The 19,781-nt window shown below is 43.1% G+C and overlaps 1 protein-coding gene across 2 annotated transcripts in view; it reads right to left on the bottom strand.

Annotated features, from left to right (window-relative positions):
• The window catches only part of LOC116985343 (collagen alpha-1(VII) chain-like), a 278,255-nt gene that overhangs the window by 45,097 nt on the left and 213,377 nt on the right, over positions 1-19,781 (bottom strand). For both annotated transcript variants that reach the window (XM_033040083.1, XM_033040084.1), the window contains one exon: positions 5,373-5,453. In XM_033040083.1, the coding sequence (XP_032895974.1) occupies positions 5,373-5,453 (81 nt within the window). The remainder of the gene's footprint in view (positions 1-5,372; positions 5,454-19,781) is intronic.

The following is a 19,781-nucleotide window of genomic DNA, read 5'->3' on the forward strand; positions in this document are numbered from 1 at the left end:
CCGTCTGCGCTGAGGCCTAATGGCGGAGCTGGCGACCTCGAGGCTCAGGAGGCAGAGCCCGCCAGGACTCGCCCTGAGCTCGCTCTCGTGAGGGCGGCCCGGCTCGGGGCTGGAACAGGGCTTCCGTGAGGGACTGTGACGCTCCCGTGAGGACGGCCGGCCCGAGGAAGGAACGGTGCTCCCGTCGGAGTGGACGAGCTCGGGGAGGTACGGCGCTCCTAGCCCGAGGGAGGAGCGGCGCCAAGTCGTGGCGGCCCAGCCCGAGGGAGGAGCGGCGCCCAGTCGGGGCGGCCCAGCCCGAGGGAGGAGCGGCGACCGGTCGGGGCGGCCCAGCCCGAGGGAGGAGCGGTGGCAGTACTCACGTGAGGGCGATCCGGCTCGGGGCTGGAACGGTGCTCCGGTGGCTTGGACGGTGTTCTGGCGGTGGTGGCCTGAGTCCGGGGTTCGGCCGCGGGCCAGCGGCTGCGTCAGCAGGACTGGTGGGCGGCAGCTTCGACCACCCCGGGCCGCGGTGTTTGAGCCGCGGGACAGGTTTTAACATCGCCCGGGGGGTATCGCCTCAGCGCAGAGGGAGAAGAGGAGGGAAGAGACTGGAGACCTAAGACTTTTGCCTCCATCACAGTGAGGAGATGTTGGGTGGACTCACTGTGGTGGATGTTAATATGTGTTTATTGTTGTTTTTTATTGTATTGTATTGTATGTATGACTGCTTCAATTTCGTTCAGACTTCGGTCTGAATGACATTAAAGGTTATCTTAGCTTATCTCTTATCTAGAAGTCCTGCTTTTCAGCCTCCTACCTAGTTCTCTAGACTCACTTTGCAGAACCTCCTTCCTCTTCTTACCCACGTCATTTGTGCCTACATGCACAACTACTTCCGCCTGTTCACCTTCCCTCTCAAGGATGTTCTTAAGTCGGCCTGTGACATTTTGGACCCTGGCACCAGGGAGGCAATACACCTTCCTTGACTATCGCCTGTCACCACAGAATCTCCAGTCCGCCGCTCGGACTCGAAGCGTTGTCTGCCCTGACAGCTCCCAAGAGGGTGTACCTGTTTTCAAGAGGCACTTCCACCGAGGTCACCTGAACTAGTTCCAAAGGACAATACCACACTGCATCTACCAAACTGAGAAGTCATCCTATATTATGTGCCCATGCCCTGGTATGGCTCAGGCTCTATATTAATTTTGTAACATCTTCAATAAGGCAGATGTTCTCACAACCAGTGGTGAGAACTGGCCATTGGACCATTTGTGGATGGAGTATCAGCAAATATTCAGCAAGTCTCGGCTGACGTGTTTGTCATAATATTCAGTGCAAAAACTGCTCTAGAATTCTTTGTGCACAGTGAGAAAAAATCAGGAGTAAAAAATAGAATATAGAACATAGAAAAGTACAGCACAGGAATGGCCTTTTGACCCAAAATGTCTGTGATGAACATACCAGGATAGATGAATCTCACCTCCCCGCACAAGATCTATACCCCTCAATTCCCTGCATATCCCCGTGCCCGTCTAAAAGCCTCTTGAACACCACCATTGTATCTGTCACCCGTGACAACACATTCCAGGGATCCATCACCTTCTGTGTTTAGAAAAAAAAACTTGCCTTGCTCATCTCTTTTAAACTCTGCCCCTTTCACCTTAAAGCTATGCCCTCTTTGATATTTCCATCCCGGGAAATATGTTCTGACTATCTATCCTACCTATGCCTCTCATAATTTTATATTCTTCTTTCAGGACTCCCTTCAATCTCAGATATGCGAGAAAACAATCCAAGTGTGTCCAATCTCTCCTTATCCCAGGCAGCATTGTGGTAAACCTCTTCTGTGCTCTCTCGAAAGCCACCACGTCCTTCTGATAATGGGTCAACCAGAACTGCACACAATACATGCGGCCTGACCAAAATCCTATAAACCAAGCAACAAAGGTAAGAATCCAATATGCTTTCTTTACTTCTCTATCTACTTGCAGGGAGCTATTAACTTGCAACCCAATATACCTCTCTTGCAATTAACTGTATACTTTCCCTTTACATTTCATCTCCCAAACTGGAACACCTCGGACTTGCATGGATTAAACTTCATCTGTCATTTCTCTGCCCATTTCTGCAACAAATCTATATCCCACTGTATACTTTGGCAGCCTTCCTCACCGTCTACAAATCCAGAAATCTTGGTGTCTTTTAGGTGTTTGTTTTGAACGTTTCACTATATCTACCCAAGAGTAAACCTTTGCCCATTTCTCTGCTACATTTTCAATTGAATAAACTTTCCTCATGGTGCTTAAGAAAATTATACAAATTGGGCTGCTGGGTAGGTGAGTGGTAAAGGGGAAAGCCAAGCACAAAACAACAAAGATTTTCAGGTTATGTCCATTATTGCGTTGAAGTAGTGTGTGCTTCAGCTGAGGAATTCATGTCAATTGAGCTTGTGTCTTTCTGAGCTTGTGTGGGAGAGCAACCGGAACAGGGAAGCAAGCACCTCATTATGCAATTTGATGAAGAAGTTCGTAACGGCCTATATTTGTACTGCTGGTAATTTTTCACGCCTACCTCCTGCCATGCGGGAAATGGCAATCTAGGCATCCAGCATAGCTATATCTCTGCATCAAGTTAAACTTATTTCACAGTCAATGACATACTGAAAATGAATGGAAAAGCAATTTGAGAATTGTTCCCTCGGGTTGTGTGCACCCCTTTAAATATATTACTTTTATGATAGCAAAGGGAGTGCAAAGAAAATGTTATCCAGGAGATATAAAAATAAGAATTGAATATGAAATTATACAATGAAGGCTCACAAATATGCCCCTGTGTTTGCTCTGGTTTTATTTGGAGATTATAATTGGCTTTGATTTCCTTTGCGAATGCAGTATTATAATTTTTTTCAGCTGCGTGCACTTTCAGGGTTAGATGGTATCTTCTTGTCTTTGGATATCTTTGTAAATCAAATGTACAGCGTCTAGAATTTTACCTGTGAATTATGTTCAACCCCCTGATGTTTGCAGTTTCCACAGTTCCTGCACATTGTCTCAAAATGTATTTCACTGCTGAGAAAGCTAGACACAACCTATTTTGAGATTCCGCCAGTTTTGCTAATATGGGACGAAGAACACAAGATATCGCAGGGCCTGGAGACAGGCGTAGGCCACCAGCCCTCAAGCTTGTCCTGCCTTTCAATATGGTCATGACTGCACTACTTCTATTCTGTGCCAGTTTCAAATAACCCTCAATTCCTTGATCTTCCAATTATTTATATAACTCTGCCTAAAATGTCTTTAATAATACAGTCTCCACCACCCGCTGGGGCAAAGCATTCCAGAGATTCACCTCTTCTCTGTGGGAAGAAAATTGTACTTAACACAGTTTTAAATGACAGACCCTTATGTTACAACCAGGTCCCCTTGTTCATGACTCTCTCATAAGTGAAAACATATCACCATCTACCCAGTGAAACGCTCTTTGCGGGTATATTATTTAAAAATGAGGTTGCCCCTCATTCTTCTCAACTCCAATGAATATAGGCCCAAATTGTCTAGCCCTTCTTGTTAGTTTAGTTTAGTTTATTGTCCCATGTACCGAGGTAGAGTGAAAAACTTTTGTTGCATGCTATCCAGTCAGCAGAAAGACAATACGTGATTACAATCGAGCCATTTACAGTGTATAGATAGATACATGATAAGGGAATAATATATAGTGCAAGGTAAAGCCAGCAAAGACTGATCAAGATAGTACAAACCTCTCATTCCAATTTGGGAAGACTAAAATATGCACACATTTCTGTGCTATGAATAGGCACATTTTAAAAGATAATAGACAATAGACAATAGGTGCAGGAGTAGGCCATTTGGCCCTTCGAGTCAGCACCGCCATTTAATGTGTTCATGGTTTGCTTAATGGAGAATGTCAGCAAGTCAGGCAGCACCTGTGGAGGCAGAGAGATGATCAACGTTTTGTGCTGAGACCCTACATCAGGACTAACGGTGATCATCCTTCTTCCTCCATAAATGCTGCCTTAGCCACTGGGCTCCTGCAGCAGCTTGAATATTGCTCCAGACTGCAGCAGGTGCAAACTCTTCTGTGTCATTTAAAAAAATACTGCTTAACAACATTTTGCCCATTGTGCCAAAAGCTGTAACCCCACATGTAACGAAAACACTTATGTAAACCTGTCACATTGTTGTGATTGTGAGCACATCTGATTTCTTATTCTTATTCCATCAAAAAGTCTGTCATGATTTTGAGATGGTTTGTGTGGTTGATTTCATCCACTGCAGATTCTACAAATACCCAAGGTCAAACGTATGGTAGCATATTGGATAAGTTACAAACAGTGAAAATACTGTAACCATTAGAAAATTATTTGGTTTAGGGCCAACTAAAGAAGGAAAATAAACAGCAGCTTTATGGTGATATTTGTATACAAATGTAATAAGAACTCATGATATAGATGGTTAATACTCTCCCTTAGATTTTGTTAAACAGTGAGTGCTAGAAATACTCAATAATTATTCTGCCACCTGGAGTACCCCTATGTCCCTGTCCCACTTAGGAAACCTGAACGGAAACCTCTGGAGACTATGCGCCCCACCCAAGGTTTCCGTGCGGTTCCCGGAGGTTGCAGGTGGTTGCCGGAGGTTGCAGGTAGTGGAAGCAGGTAGGGAGACTGACAAAAACCTCCAGGAACCTCCGGGAACCCAATGGAAGGCTTGGGTGGGGCGCAAAGTCTCCAGAGGTTTCCATTCAGGTTTCCTAAGTGGGACAGGGGCATAAGATTGATGATCTGCTTTAGGCCAGGCTTTACTTTACTTTAGGCATTAGAATTTAGTGATACAGCACGGAAACAGGTCCATCGAGTCCAGGCGGAATAGCGATCACTCTGTTCACCAGCACAATCCTATACACTGGGGACAATTTACAATTTTACCGAAGCCAATTAACCTACAAACCTGCACGTCTTTGGAATGTGAGAGGAATCCGAAGCACCTGGAGAAAACTCACGCAGTCACAGGGAGAATGTACAAACTCCACACAGACAACACCAGTAGTCAAGATCGAACTCGGGTCTCTGGCACTGTAAGGCAGCAACTCTACTGCTGTGCCAAAGTGTCTCTGATCCTACAAGACCTCCCAGGAACTGGAATGAGAGGCCAGGACCCATTCATTCGAGTGGATTCCTGCCAGAGTAAATATTTGACCAACTTCATATTTCCCAATGAAGTAACTGAGCAACATTTTTAAGATGTAAGTTTTTACAATGCACATTAATAAAGCCAGACTGGTGATGTGCACATTCCAAATACTTCAGCAAAATATATAAATGAACGTATTTAGACTTAAGAGTATCTACTTAATCGGGATGTTTTCCTTACCAGATCCCCCTTCTGGCCTTGCAAACCTCTGTCTCCTTTCTTTCCTTTAACTCCACCTTTACCATCAAGTCCAGCCCTGCCCTAAAATAAGTAATCAGAAAGATAGAATAAACATAAGCTTCTTCATAATTCCCTATAGGGCTCATGTAAAAATAATTTCATCTTCAAGAGTTTTTAGAACATTAGTGTTTTTTTTAATGACTGAATGGTGGCAGCCATTTTCCACTAGTAGATCAGTAGAACTACATAGGCTGTTTGACACTAACCCATAAAACAGTTTTCAAGTCAATGTAGTAGATTTGTACATTACCAAAATAGATTGGCAATAGCTGATATAATATTTGCTCATTGTCTATCAGACTGAGATCCACCAAATATTTTTCGCGATTAGGAGCATCCAATTGGACTAATTTAAAAAAATGATTTCAAGGGATTTGCTTGTTGTTGGTAATGAAATAATTTATTGCCCATCCCAAATGCCCATGAGAAGAAGTTGTGAGCTGGCTTCTTGAACCACTTCAGTCCTTGTGAATGTGCTCCTCCAATACTGTTGGACTGAACATTTCCGTTGCCAACTCACAGCTACTTCTTGTGGCCATTTAGGGATGGGCAATAAAAAAAAATAGCCCAATTGGATGCTCTTAATTGCAGTCACAAAAAATACGTGGTGGATCTCAGTCTGATAGATAATGAGCAAATCTATCTATCTATATTACTAAAAGTCTGTTCTTGACCGGTTTTGGCTTTCTGTGCTGCGATTTCCGAGAGTACGCCGCCACCTACGGCCGTCATTTTTGGCCACCTCGCTCAGAGCCCCCCTCCGCCGCATGTGTGCCGAGGATTTTTCCCATCGATGAAAATTGACAGAGATATTAATGTTTTTACAAAATTCCCCATTCTCTCTGCTGCCCCTGCTGGAGGGAGGGGGAGGGACTATAAAACCAGGAAGTGGTGTGCCTCAATCAGTCTCTGCAAGTGGTGTGCCTCAATCAGTCTCTGCAAATGGTGTGCCTCAATCAGAGTTCTGAATGACACTGACAAATGTCTACAGCACTGTGAGTACCCTTAATTTGGTTTGAAAATGAAAATATGGTTAGAGGTAAAAAAGCACTGCCTGCAAATGGTTGTTTGGGTTTGGGTTGAAGTAAAAAGGCACTCTCTCTCCCCCCCCCCCTCTCCCTCTCCTCTCCCCCCCCCCCTCCCTCTCCCCCCTCCCCTCTCCTCCTCTCCCCCCGCTTCCTCTCCCCCTCTCTCCTCCTCTCCGCTCCTCTCCTCCTCTCCCCCCTCTCCTCCTCTCCCCCCCTCCTCCTCTCCCCCCCTCGCCTCCTCTCGCCCCCCTCTCCTCCTCTCCCCCCCTCTCCTCTCTCCCCCCCCTCTCCTCTCCCCCCCTCCTCTCCCCCCCTCTCCTCTCCCCCTCCTCTCCTCCTCTCCTCCCCTCCCCCCCTCTTTTTCTCCCCCTCCTCCCCTCCCCCACCATCCCTCCCCTAACCCCCCTCCCCTCCACACACCCCTACCCCCTTCCCTCCACCCTCCCTCCCCCTCCCTGCTCACCACCTCTCCCCGCCCCTCATCTCACCCCCTCTCAGCACTCCCTCTCTCCTCCCCCTCTCTCCTCCCCCCCTCTCTCCCTCTCTCCCTCTCTCCCCCCCTCCCCCCCTCCCCCCTCTCTCCCCTCCTCCCCTCCATTAGCGTGAGTGCGGGGGGGGGGGGGGGGGTAAGTGTGTGACGCTGCATGCCGCCTCCCCCCCCACAACCGCATGTTGGGGGAACAGACCCAACGGGTCTGCACTTGGTCTAGTATTATGTAAACTCTTGAGATATATTTCCTGTTTGAGGAAAGTCTGCTACTGGTTTTTACATCTCTTTGTGTCTCAGCTGGACAGTCACTTCACCTGGATATTCCTCTTGTCCAATCCTTTCAAATTTCCTCTTAAATTGTCTCAGTCTGCCAGAGCACTCAATGAATTTTCATCAATTAAAGTTGACACTTAAGCATCTTAAAACCAGTGGAATACTACCAAACTAAAAATTCAATTGATGGCACACAAGAAAGAAAATAAAGAAAAATATTTATATTTGTTAACTACCTTTCATGGCTACTTGATGTCTGAGACCCCTAAAACTCAAAACATACCTTTGGACTGATGTTTGCGTTGAAGGAAATACCATCGGCAATTTCATGGCAGCTGCCACAAACAGAATTATGATAACGATAAGGTAATGGTTTGTTTTAGTAATGTTAATTAATTAATACACTTTGGCCAGAATTACATGAAAAATGCTCTGCTCTACTTCAAAATCTTTACAGAAACCCTGAAAATGGAGCAACATTACCACCTCTTTTTGGCACAAATAGTATTGTGAGTCAGCCCACCACTGTTTATGAAAGTGGCATGAAGATCAAAGAATTCAGCATGTATAAAGCCATGTAGAAATAGAAACATAGAAAATAGGTGCAGGAGTAGGCCATTCGGCCCTTCAAGCCTGCACCGCCATTCAATATGATCATGGCTGATCATCCAACTCAGTATCCTGTACCTGCCTTCTCTCCATACCCCCTGATCCCTTTAGCCACAAGGGCCACATCTAACTCCCTCTTAAATATAGCATTATTAGTTTCAGCATTGTGTTCTCAGATTATGCACATCGTTTTTATCTAGTCCAGCAAGTTGATCATTAAAGCCATTTCTTAAAATTGCATACCTCATGGTAATGAACACGTAGCCAGCTAAGGGGAGTGTTGTTCTATAAATAGATGCTGCAATGCTGGGGGAGTGATGGTGGGAGAGTATACTCTGAGTGAGATAGTGAAACAGATTGTTGGAAACAGAGCCTGCAGGAAGTTATTTGTGAAAGAGGGACATAAAAAACTTCCAGACTTATAGCTTGATCATCCTGATGGGAAGGTGGGTCTCCGCAAGGACATAAGTGCAGTATGAAGGCGTGTACTTTGGGGAAACTCACAGTGCAGGCAAATACTCATTCCCACTCTTCCATCTTGCAGAATGAAAGAAAAGTAAATTAAGTCTTGAGACTGGAGTTTATGTGCCTTTCCAAATCCAGCAATGAAGGGGAAATTATAAATTATGGTAGAGATCAGCTGCTGCATCTTAACATAGAAACATAGAAAATAGGTGCAGGAGTAGGCCATTCAGCCCTTCGAGCCTGCACCGCCATTCAATGTGATCATGGCTGATCATGGAATGATCTTGGAATGATCCATAGGTTTGGAAGCTGAGAATGACTGTCATCTTTACCTCCAGAAGAAAAGTAATCAAATGCATGCGTAAAATTGTACTTGAGGTTCCAGTTGATAGATCTCAAAGAATGCAGTTTGAATCTTGGCCTTTTGAATGACTTGGTTCCAAATAGCATGGTTTCAGGAGAAAACAGGGTTACTAAAACCAAATTATTGCAAAGCAAATAAGAAGTATGGAGTTTCCTGATAGGCACCAGGCCAACCAGAAATGTGCACAAAATCATTGTGCCCAAGGTTAAATCAACTCATAACTTGTGGATTTGTTTAAAGAAGTTAGTAGACCATGACTTTAGTTGAAAATACTATTCTGAAGTGTCCGTCTGGACATTTCAGTCCAGTTTTTGAATCCAACTTTCTAACTTAGTGCCAAAGAACTACCACTGAGTACTTGGCTCCAGCTGCCTTTCTTCTTTTACAATTCCCATTCTTTGATGTACTTTTGATTGCTGTCTAGGGCAATTTTATCATGCCATGTTTTATTGCAACTGATCAATTGCCCAGGTTCCTATTTGGCACTCATTTTCTGCTTTATACATCTTCCTCTTGCTATATTTAAGAGGGAGTTAGATCAGATTCAGATTCAGATTCAATTTTAATTGTCATTGTCAGTGTACAGTACAGAGACAACGAAATGCATTTAGCATCTCCCTGGAAGAGCGACATAGCAAATGATTTAAATAAATAATAATAAGTGATAATAAGTGTCCGGGGGGTGGGGGGGTGATTGGCAGTCACCGAGGTACGTTGTTGAGTAGAGTGACAGCCGCCGGGAAGAAGCTGTTCCTGGACCTGCTGGTTCGGCAACGGAGAGACCTGTAGCGCCTCCCGGATGGTAGGAGGGTAAACAGTCCATGGTTGGGGTGAGAGCAGTCCTTGGCGATGCTGAGCGCCCTCCGCAGATAACGCTTGCTTTGGACAGACTCAATGGAGGGGAGCGAGGAACCGGTGATGCGTTGGGCAATTTTCACCACCCTCTGCAATGCCTTCCGGTCGGAGACAGAGCAGTTGCCATACCATACTGTGATGCAGTTGGTAAGGATGCTCTCGATGGTGCAGCGGTAGAAGTTCACCAGGATCTGAGGAGACAGATGGACCTTCTTCAGTCTCCTCAGGAAGATGTGGCCCTTGTGGCTAAAGGGCTATATTTAAGAGGGAGTTAGATGTGGCCCTTGTGGCTAAAGGGATCAGGGGGTATGGAGAGAAGGCAGGTACAGGATACTGAGTTGGATTATCAGCCATGATCATATTGAATGGTGGTGCAGGCTCGAAGGGCCGAATGGCCTACTCCTGCACCTATTTTCTATGTTTCTATGTTTCCAACTAAAATGATAAAAATATCGTTACTGACGTATTTTAAATATGAAGGGCAAAAAGTTCTTAATTTAACTGTTTGAATATATTCAACCATCTGTTATTTCAAAACGGAAACAAAGAAGGATGTCTGGTTGTGTAAGAATGAACTGCAGATGCTGGTTTAAACCGAAGATAGACACAAAAAGCTGGAGTAACTCAGCAGGACAGGCAGCATCTCTGGAGAGAAGGAATGGGTGATGTTTCGGGTTGAGTCCCTTCTTCAGACTGATTAACTGGATTTTTCAAATAACCAGGCTTTTCAATGTGATCGAATAGAACTATACAAGAATCTAATATGCAGAAGGAAATAGCTCTGAAAGGCCACAATCCTGCAAATATATAACAAAAAACGAATTGACCTATAAACATGATAGTTTTTAAAACATAAATCAGGAACCAAGAATCCATGAATAAGAATGAACATAATTATGATGAATATCAACTTAACTATGGCCAATAGGGACCACTTTGCAGATAATTAAATATGTATTAACCCAAGCTGGGAGATTTCATTTTGATGGCTAATTAACAATAAAACTATCATCAAACAACATTAGATGCTTGGAAATAATTACACATCACATCATCTTTGAAATATGACTTTGAAAGTTGAAGTGTAATTGTGCAATATAAAATAAGTATTGATGGTTACTTAGCAAAAGGCCAACATTAACAGATGTTATCAGAGCATAATTCAATGAACTAACTTTCTCCAATCAATATTCTCCTCACTTTATCTCAGGCTAATGACATTAAGAAAGATATATAGCGTTAACATTCTCCTAGTACCTCTTACAGAAACTTTCCGCAGTTCTATGTGATAAGCAATCTGGACTATTTAACTGTCGAAGCCTTGAATTCTACAGGTTCTCCAGAGTTTCTGAGAAAGAATGAAACTGTCAGATATGATGAGCTTGGAGCTCAGTACAGGAATGACAAGTACATGAGGAAATACACACGGCCTATTAACAAGAACATGGGAAGTAAGCTCAAGACAAGCACTTCAAATCTTTAACAAGTAAGTGTAGTGCTTGCATGTAGCAGAAACTGAGCTGCGAAATGCAGAAGATATTGATCTTATGTATACCAATTAAATCTTGCGTAAGCTTGCATGTGATCTACAAGCTGTGAGGTTCCTACCTTAGTTACTGTATTAGTTACAGTGGAATTAAATAATTTATAAACCTTTGGTATCCCGACAGCCAAAATTTTAATTTATGTGAATTCTACATATGGATATATTTTGAAAAGTCTGATATGTTTAATCAATAAAATATAGAAAAATGTCAAAAAAGGCCCAGAGTGCTGGAATAACTCAGTGTCAGGCAGCATCTCTGGAGAACATGGACAGGCACTGAGTTACTCCAACCCTTTGTGCCTTTTTTGTATTAAACCAGCAACCGCAGTGACTTGTCCGAGATACCTCAGATGCCCTTTGTCTCTTTAATGACTTCCGCTTTCCGAGCCCCCACTCCCTCACCATTACTATGGACGTTTAGTCACTCTACACCTCCATCCCCCACCAGGAAGGCTTTAAAGCCGTCTGCTTCTTCCTCGACTGCAGAACCATCCAATTTCCCTCTACTAACACTCTACTCCACCTAGCGGAGCTGGTCGTCACCCTCAACAACTTCTCCTTTGACTTCTCTCACTTCACCAGTCCAAGGCATAGCTATGGGCACCCGCATGGGCCCCAACTATGCCTTCCTCTTTATAGGGTTCGTTGAACTATGCCTGTTCCAGGCGTACACTGGCCCTATCCCCAAACTCTATCTTCGTTACATTGATGACAGCATTGGGGCTACCTCCTGCACCCATGCAGAACTCATGGACTTCATCAACTTCCCCACCAATTTTCATCCTGCACTCAAATTTACTTGGACCGTCTCTGACATTTCCCTCTCCTTTCTTGATCTCACATTCTCCATCACGGAAAATAGACTATTGACTGATGTCTATTACAAACCCACAGACTCCCACAACTATCAACCCTACACTTATTCCCACCCTGCCTCCTGCAAAGACTCTATCCCCTGCTCCTAATTCCTCCGTCTACGCCGCATCTGCCCCCAAGATGAGGTGTTCCATACTAGAACATCGGAGATGTCTTCATTCTTTAGGGAACAGGGGTTCCCCTCTCCCATCATCGAAGAGGCCCTCACTCGTATCTTCTCGGTACCCCGCAGCTCCGCCCTTGCTCCCCCTCCCCCTAATGGCAACAGAGACAGAGTCCCCCTAGTCCTTACCTTCCACCCCATCAGTGTCGCATACAACACATAAACCTCCAAAATGTCCGCCATCTCCAACGGGATCCCACCACTAGCCACATTTTCCCATCGCCACCCCTTTCCACCTTTCACAGAGACCGTTCCTCCGCAACTCCCTGGTTAACTCATCCCTTCCCACCCAAACCACCCCTTCCCCAGGTACCTTCCCCTGCAACTGCAGACGATGCAAAAACCTGCCACTAGACCTCCTCCCTCGACTCTGTCCAGGGACCCCAACAGTCCTTTCAGTTTAGGCAGAAGTTCACTTGCACCTCATCCAACCTCATGTGGACTCTAATACATCGGCGAGACCAAAGGCAGACTGGGCGATCGTTTCGCGGAACACCTTCGCTCAGCCTGCATGAACCAACCTTATCTCCCGGCTGCTGTATACTTTAATTCTCCTTCCCATTCTTACACAGACCTTCTGTCCTCAGTCTCCTCCATTCTCAGAGTGAGGCTAAGTGCAAATTGAAGGAACAGCATCTCATATTTCGCTTGGGCAGCTTACAGCCCAGTGATATGAATATTAATTTCTCTCACTTCAGGTAGCCCCAGCATTCCTTCTCTCTCTATCCCTCCCCCACCCAATTCATCATTACTTTATTGCTTATCTTTCATTCATTGTTCTTTATCTCTACTCATCACCTTCTATATCTCTCATTTCCCTTATCCCTAACCAGTCTGAAGAAGGGTCTTGACCCGAAATGTCACACATTCCTTCTCTCCAGAGATGCTGCCAATCCCGCTGAGATTTTTGTGCCTAACATGAGTCTTACACTGGGAGGTGGAAAAACATTCAAGAGCTTTGGCAAAGAAAGGGAACTTGGAATTGGCTGGTTGTTTATGAAGATGGAAGAATCATAAAAGTTATTTTGAGAAGATGGGTAATGTTGATACTTTAAAAGAAAAAGGGGTAGCACCTTAGGAGATTGAACTATTAATAATTTTATTTTACAGGGATTTCAGGAAAGGAAGTGAACATGTCAGAAGTGTGGTGGCAATAGGCAGGCGATGGGTTTCAGGGACAAACCAAGATCAGAAAGCATGAAGCCAGGCTAGAAATAAACTAGAGAAAGATTAAATCTTGGATCTGGGGCTACAGCGATCATTAGAAAGATTATTTAATGAGTTAGTAGAAAGGAAGTGTTAGAGACTTCCGAATGGATTGTCTTATGTGTAATAAAAAATAAGTTGTTCTGTTCCTTACACATGTTTGAGGTATTGTATTGTATTGCATTGTATTGTATTGTATATCTTTATTGTTATTTTCCTGAGTACTCACATACCCAGAGGAAACAAAAAAACGTTACTCAAACCAGTGTCCATTCAGTGTGCAGTAAAAAATAAATAGAAATAAAAATACATATATCATGAACAAGTTTAACACTACTCTCAACTAAACATCAACAGGCGTTCCGATCGGCAGCGGCACGACAGTGGCTCTGTCCAGGTTGGTGGTTGGTGCGCGATACTTTGGCAGGGGGAAAAGTCTGTTTAACACAGGTGGATGTGATATGGATATAGGATTCAGAAAGACTTTATGCAAGACAGAAAAATTAGTGAGTTAATGTCTGATTCAGGATTCAGAATGATAGAAGAATAGTGAACAAATGGTAGGGCCCTGGAGAAAGCTCTAGATCAGAGAGACCTAGGCGTAGGGGTACTTTTTAAATGAGCCGAGAAAGCTAGACAAGGTGATGAAGAAGGCATTTGGCATGCTTAACTTCATTAGCCAGGGTACTGAGCACAGGAGTCGGGACATCATGCTATAACTGTACAGTGCTTTTGTATGGCCACATTTGGAGAACTCTGGTCACCTTCTCGAGAAAGCATGTTATTAAACTAGAAAGGGTGCAAAAAAGATTTCCAAGAATGTTATCTGGATTGTAGGGTTTGAGTTATAAGGAGAGGCTGGATATGCTGTGGCTTTTTTTTTAGTGGAGTGTATGAGGCTGAGGGGTGATCTAATAGAGGTCAATATAATCATGAGAGACAAAGATAAGATGAATGGGCATATACTTCTCCCCAGGGTAGGGTGGTCAAATACTAGATGGGATTGATTTAAGGTGAGAAGGGAACAATTTAAAAAGCACATGAGGGGCAGATTTAAAAGACATCTGAGGGGCGAAGTTGTCATTTTGAGGACGTGGTAGAGGCAAGTACAATTAAGACATTTCAGAGACTTTTAGACAGGATTAGAAATGTTTGGAGGGATATGGGCCAGGCGCAAGATAGCTTGGTTAGGTAACATGTACAGCAGAGAAAAGTTGGTCTGAAGGGCCATTTTCCATGATGCATAGTTCTGTGACTCGAATAATAAGTGGTTTTGGTTGTCAAGAACATGTGTCAATACTGAGTAATGTGGTCCTGCTGGATTTGCTGGTGGAAGGCTTGTAAGTGGGAGCAATGAATAAGGTGTCAAGGGAGAAAGCAGGAGTTTAGTTGATCATTAGTTGAAGAACTTCTGTCAAATGAAGGGCAAAAGCTTCATTTGTGAAACCACAGATTTAAGGGACGCAAGAGATTCTTTCCATTCGTGGGTATGGAAGTAGGCTGGAAGAGGATAGAAGGCATTAGTAGAGAGTGATTAAAGGAAGTAAAGGAGTTGGCACAATCTATGATTCAGATTGATGACAGGAACAAAGGAGTGACTAGGCTCCGGACATTGATATGGAGAGTGAGATTAAGGAAAGTGGCACAGCAATTAACTTAGAGGACAGGTGAATTAATTAAAATGGAGGTGGATCTCACCTCAAACAATAAAGCCTAAGTATATTCAATAGTTTTGATAGTGAGACTCACGTATAACATGTGGAAGTTCATAGCTAGTCAATGAAGGTTCTGAAAGGGATCTGAAAAGACTGGAAGTGCACTTTGTCTATGAGCACATTCTGCTGACAGTAACTTTTAGATTAGTAGCTTTTAAAGTAAGATTTCCTTTTGAAAAGCAAATCAAGTTTCAACAGTTCAGTAAAGATGTTCTGTATAGTTGTCATTTGTTATGCAAAAATAGATATTCCAGCATCACTTGGATCCTTTGTGACATTTCCTTATCTCAACAGGAATTGTACATATATAGATTTATGTTTATATTAAGGGTAATTTATTTATATGCAGAACCAACTTTGCCCAAGGCCCAGTTTAAAGTATGACTCACTGTGTAGTAAAATAGATATATTTTTTCTACATAATCATGTTCAATTTGAGAGAATGAGGGGCAGCAACGTGTTTAGGAAGCTAGACAAATATTACCATACCTTGGGCATCTGCTGCTGCAGAGAGATCCAAAATGATACTCTCTGGTAGAAGAAACCCAATGTCTTCAGAAATGAAATTTGATTTTAATTTCTATTTAATTGGCTCTATTATAAAATTGTAGACTTTACACAGAGCAGGCCGTTCAGATTGCCTTAAAAAAGGGATTTAATTAGTCCCATTCCCTAGTTCTTTTCCGATTGCCCTGTACATTTTTACCTTTAAGGTGTTTAATTCTCTATTGTAAGTTTGGATTGAATCTGATTTCAACACTCCCTCTCAACCCTTTTATGAGCAGTCTGTCAGTAGATTATAAAAGTATGAGAAAATGTCCAAAAAGGTTTTCATCGATAAATGAATATTGGGCGTTGGCCACATCCCTATTTTCATTAACAAGAAGTAAAAAAAACCCCATGATGGTTGCTACCATATCCATGCAGCCTTCCAAAGAAAAAAGGATGTAATACAGTTTTGTTTAGCTTTTCACAATTTTAGGATGTACCAAAATATGTCACGGCCATATATTTAAAGATGAATGGTTTTACCATTGACAATGCATCAGCCAATTTACATGAAGTTCATATCAATGGGTATGAATATGGATCTGGGTATGAATACGGATCTGGGTATGAATAAGGATCTGCAAAGTAAGGAATGGTGCATTTTGTGTGCGCACAGTTTACTGTTGATAGAAACTAATAGAATTCAATTTTTAACCCAAAGCTGTAAAGCGGCAGATAGAGAGATAAAGGCAAATACAGAGGCTAAAGACATCATTGTCTATATCTTTCGTTTACCTTATCCCCAACCAGTCTGAAGAAGAGTCTCGACCCGAAACATCACCCATTCCTTCTCTCCTGAGATGCTGCCTGTCCCACTGAGTTACTCCAGGTTTTTGTGTCTATCTTCAGTTTAAACCGGCATCTGCAGTTCCTTCCTACACATTTTGTCTGCTCCACTGCAAAATCTTCTCAAGGTATGTCTACCTTAAAGAGAGCAAATATGGTAGACAGGAGAAGACAGGCAGGAGTATTGCATATATTTCAATCCAAGAGACCTAACAGGTAAGGCAGGTGAACTCAGGGCATGGATAGGTGCAATGGACTGGGACTTTAAAGGTATTACAGAAACACAGCTGAGGAAGGACAAGAATGGCTGCTCAATGTTCTGGAGTACAAATGTCACAGAAGATATAGAAATTGGGACAATAGAAGGGGGGGGTGCATTTTTGATTAGGGGGAACTTCATGGTGGTATCTAATAAGGATATTCCTAGGGCGTTGTCCAGGATGTGACAACTTCAATGAAATTGTACTGAAGGGTCCCCATGGCCAGTAGGAGTTATAGGAGGTAATATGTAGGAAGATCACAGTTAGTTGCAAATATAATAGGGTTGTATTAGTGGGGGAATTTTAACTTTTCAAACATAAACTATCCACTTCGACTGGTATAGTGCTAAAGGGCTTGGATGGGATGGAGTCTGTTAAGTGCGTTCAGGAAAAGTTTCTCAATCAGTATGTAGGTGGCCTTCTAGAGATGGGGCAAAACTCAACCTCCTCTTGGTAAATATGACAGGGCAGATGAAGAAAGTGCCAGTGGGGGAGCATTTTTGCATCAGTGACCATAATTCTATTAGCCGAAGACAATATTCCTTTGAATTAGGGATTTTGTGAGTATTTCAGATGAGGGGGAGGTGCAATGAGACCTGGATGTGCTTATACCTCAGTCACTGAAAGTAAGCATGCAGGTACAGCAGGCAGTGAAGAAAGCTAATGGCATGTTGACCTTCATTTGAGTTTAGGAGCAAGGAGGTTCTACTGCAGTTTTACAGGGCCCTTGTGAGATCGCACCTGGAGTATTGTGTACAATTTTGGTCTGCTAATTTGCGAAAGGAATTATTGCTATTGAGGGAGTGCAGCGTAGGTTCACCAGGTTAATTACCGGGATGGCAGGACAGACATATGATGAAAGAATGGGTCGACTGGGCTTGTATTTGCTGGAATTTAGAAGGATGAGAGGATATCTTATAGAAACATATAACATTCTCAGAGGGTTGGACTGGGTAGATGCAATAAAAATGTTCCCGATGTTGGGGGAGTCCAGAACCAGGGGTCACAGTTTAAGAATAAGGGCTGAGATGAGGAAAAACGTTTTCACCCAGAGAGTTGTGAATCTGTGGAATTCTCTGCCAGAGAAGGCAGTGGAGGCCATTTAACTGGATGTTTTCAAGAGAGAGGTAGATTTAGCTCTTAGGGTTAAGGGAATCAAGGGATATGGGGAAAAAGCCGGAACAGGGTACTGATTTTGGTTGATCAGCCATGATCATATTGAATGGTGGTGCTGGCTCGAATGACCTACTCCTGCACCTATTTTCTATGTTTCTATGTAAGTAAAAAATCAACATATAATTGATGGGTCTGAAATTGTATACGAGCCAGACCAGACTAGGACAGCAGATTTCAGAACCATCTGGGCCAGCAACTTTTTAAGAGTTTACCCTGATGAAAGCAAATCTTACTTCTGCAGCTGAGATGTATGGGAGAGAGCCTGCAGGTGATGGGAAGACACACCTAGGTGGGACTTTGTTTGCCTGTTCAAAACTGGCATAAAAGGCATTGAGCCTATCCGGGAGAGTTGATGGAGAAGAGTGAAGGTCCAGAGTGTGTTAGGAAATCCAGACCTGATGACAAATGGCAAAGCAATAGCTCACTGGTGCCTAGAAATTGAACCTAATTGCAAAGACTGGTATCGTAATAGGGGAGTAACTAGAGTGGGTGTAAATAAAGATAAACTATTAGAGCTGGAAATTCTAACTGCCCTCTTGCGGTATCTCAAATTGATTCACGATGCGTAGTAATCTTCTAAGCCTGTAAGTTAGTCTATTACGCATCTGTGGTACCGAGAGACTGTGATATAGTTAATGTCTTGCCCTTCAGATGCCCCCACTCAGATAGAAGGTACAGTATAATGGGTAGGTGGAAGGATGAGGTGATATAGCTATTGGACCTTTAATTATTAATACGAAAGGAAAGGCTTTGTGAAATTTAAAGGTCACCACACACAGTATGTCGAAAGGTATTAGAAAGACACTAGCTGAGTCAATATGCTCCAATGGGGTTTCAATGACATGCTCAAACTTTAATACAAGTTGTTGCGTAGCTCAGGACACAATCCATGTGTTACATTCACTCACCATGACAGAAAACAACAAGCTGCTTTGCCATGAATCACTAGAGCAGGGTCTGCTTGACAAATCTGCATCTAACTAATAATTTTAATCACGACATACAACAACTTCAAAGCAACTTTTATGGTAATTAAACTACTTCTAACTCCATTGACATTTATGCATCATAAAACAGGAGAGAAAAGAGGAACAAGCAGGCTCAATAACTAGATGTTACAACATGTTTGCGATGTCGCTCTTTGCTTAAAAGTGCCATTAGATTCATCCTTGGGGATTGCAGCAGCATGCAAAACAGAACAAAAATGTCTTTACTTCAGCAAAGAAGGAATCTAAAGTGCTGACATAAATATGAACATAGGAACAATGATGTACAGCAAATGATTGTTTATTTAATTCAGAACCATATGCAAAGGAACGCATCATAATACATGTATAGGAAGGAACTGCAGATGCTGGTTTAAACCAAAGGTAGACACAAAAAGTTAGAATAACTGCGGGTCAGGCATCATCTCTGGAGAAAAGGAATAGGTGATATTTCGGGTCGAGACCCTTCTTCAGACGGCATCCTAATACAGTTCTGTAGCAAAATTAAGACTGAGGACCCTTCTTCAGACAGCATCCTAATACAGTTCTGTAGCAAAATTAAGACTGAGGACCCTTCTTCAGACAGCATCCTAATACAGTTCTGTAGCAAAATTAAGACTGAGAAAGTGATGAAAAAAACCTTATGAATTGAAAGAGCTTCTTGTGACATACTACACCACTTTACAATCTAGTTAGAACCTTACTAAAAGACAGACACATTTTCACAAATGTCAGCAACTGTATGGAGCACCCGCAGTTTAAGGATAAATATGAGTCTGACATCTCTGCTGTGTGGTTTCAGGTGAGCAGTTTTGAAATGATAACGGGTGACTGAGATCAAAGGGTCAAAAGGAATTCTGAAGAAGGGTCTCGACCCGAAACGTCATCCACTCCTTCACTCCAGTGATGCTGCCTGTCCCGCTGAGTTACTCCAGCAATTTGTGTCTATCTTCGGTCGAAAGGACTTACTGCTTTGTTTTGGGAGGTTTGAAAGTATCGTTG

Source organism: Amblyraja radiata, chromosome 21 (genome assembly GCF_010909765.2).
Source record: "Amblyraja radiata isolate CabotCenter1 chromosome 21, sAmbRad1.1.pri, whole genome shotgun sequence".
Taxonomy (NCBI): Eukaryota; Metazoa; Chordata; class Chondrichthyes; order Rajiformes; family Rajidae; genus Amblyraja; species Amblyraja radiata.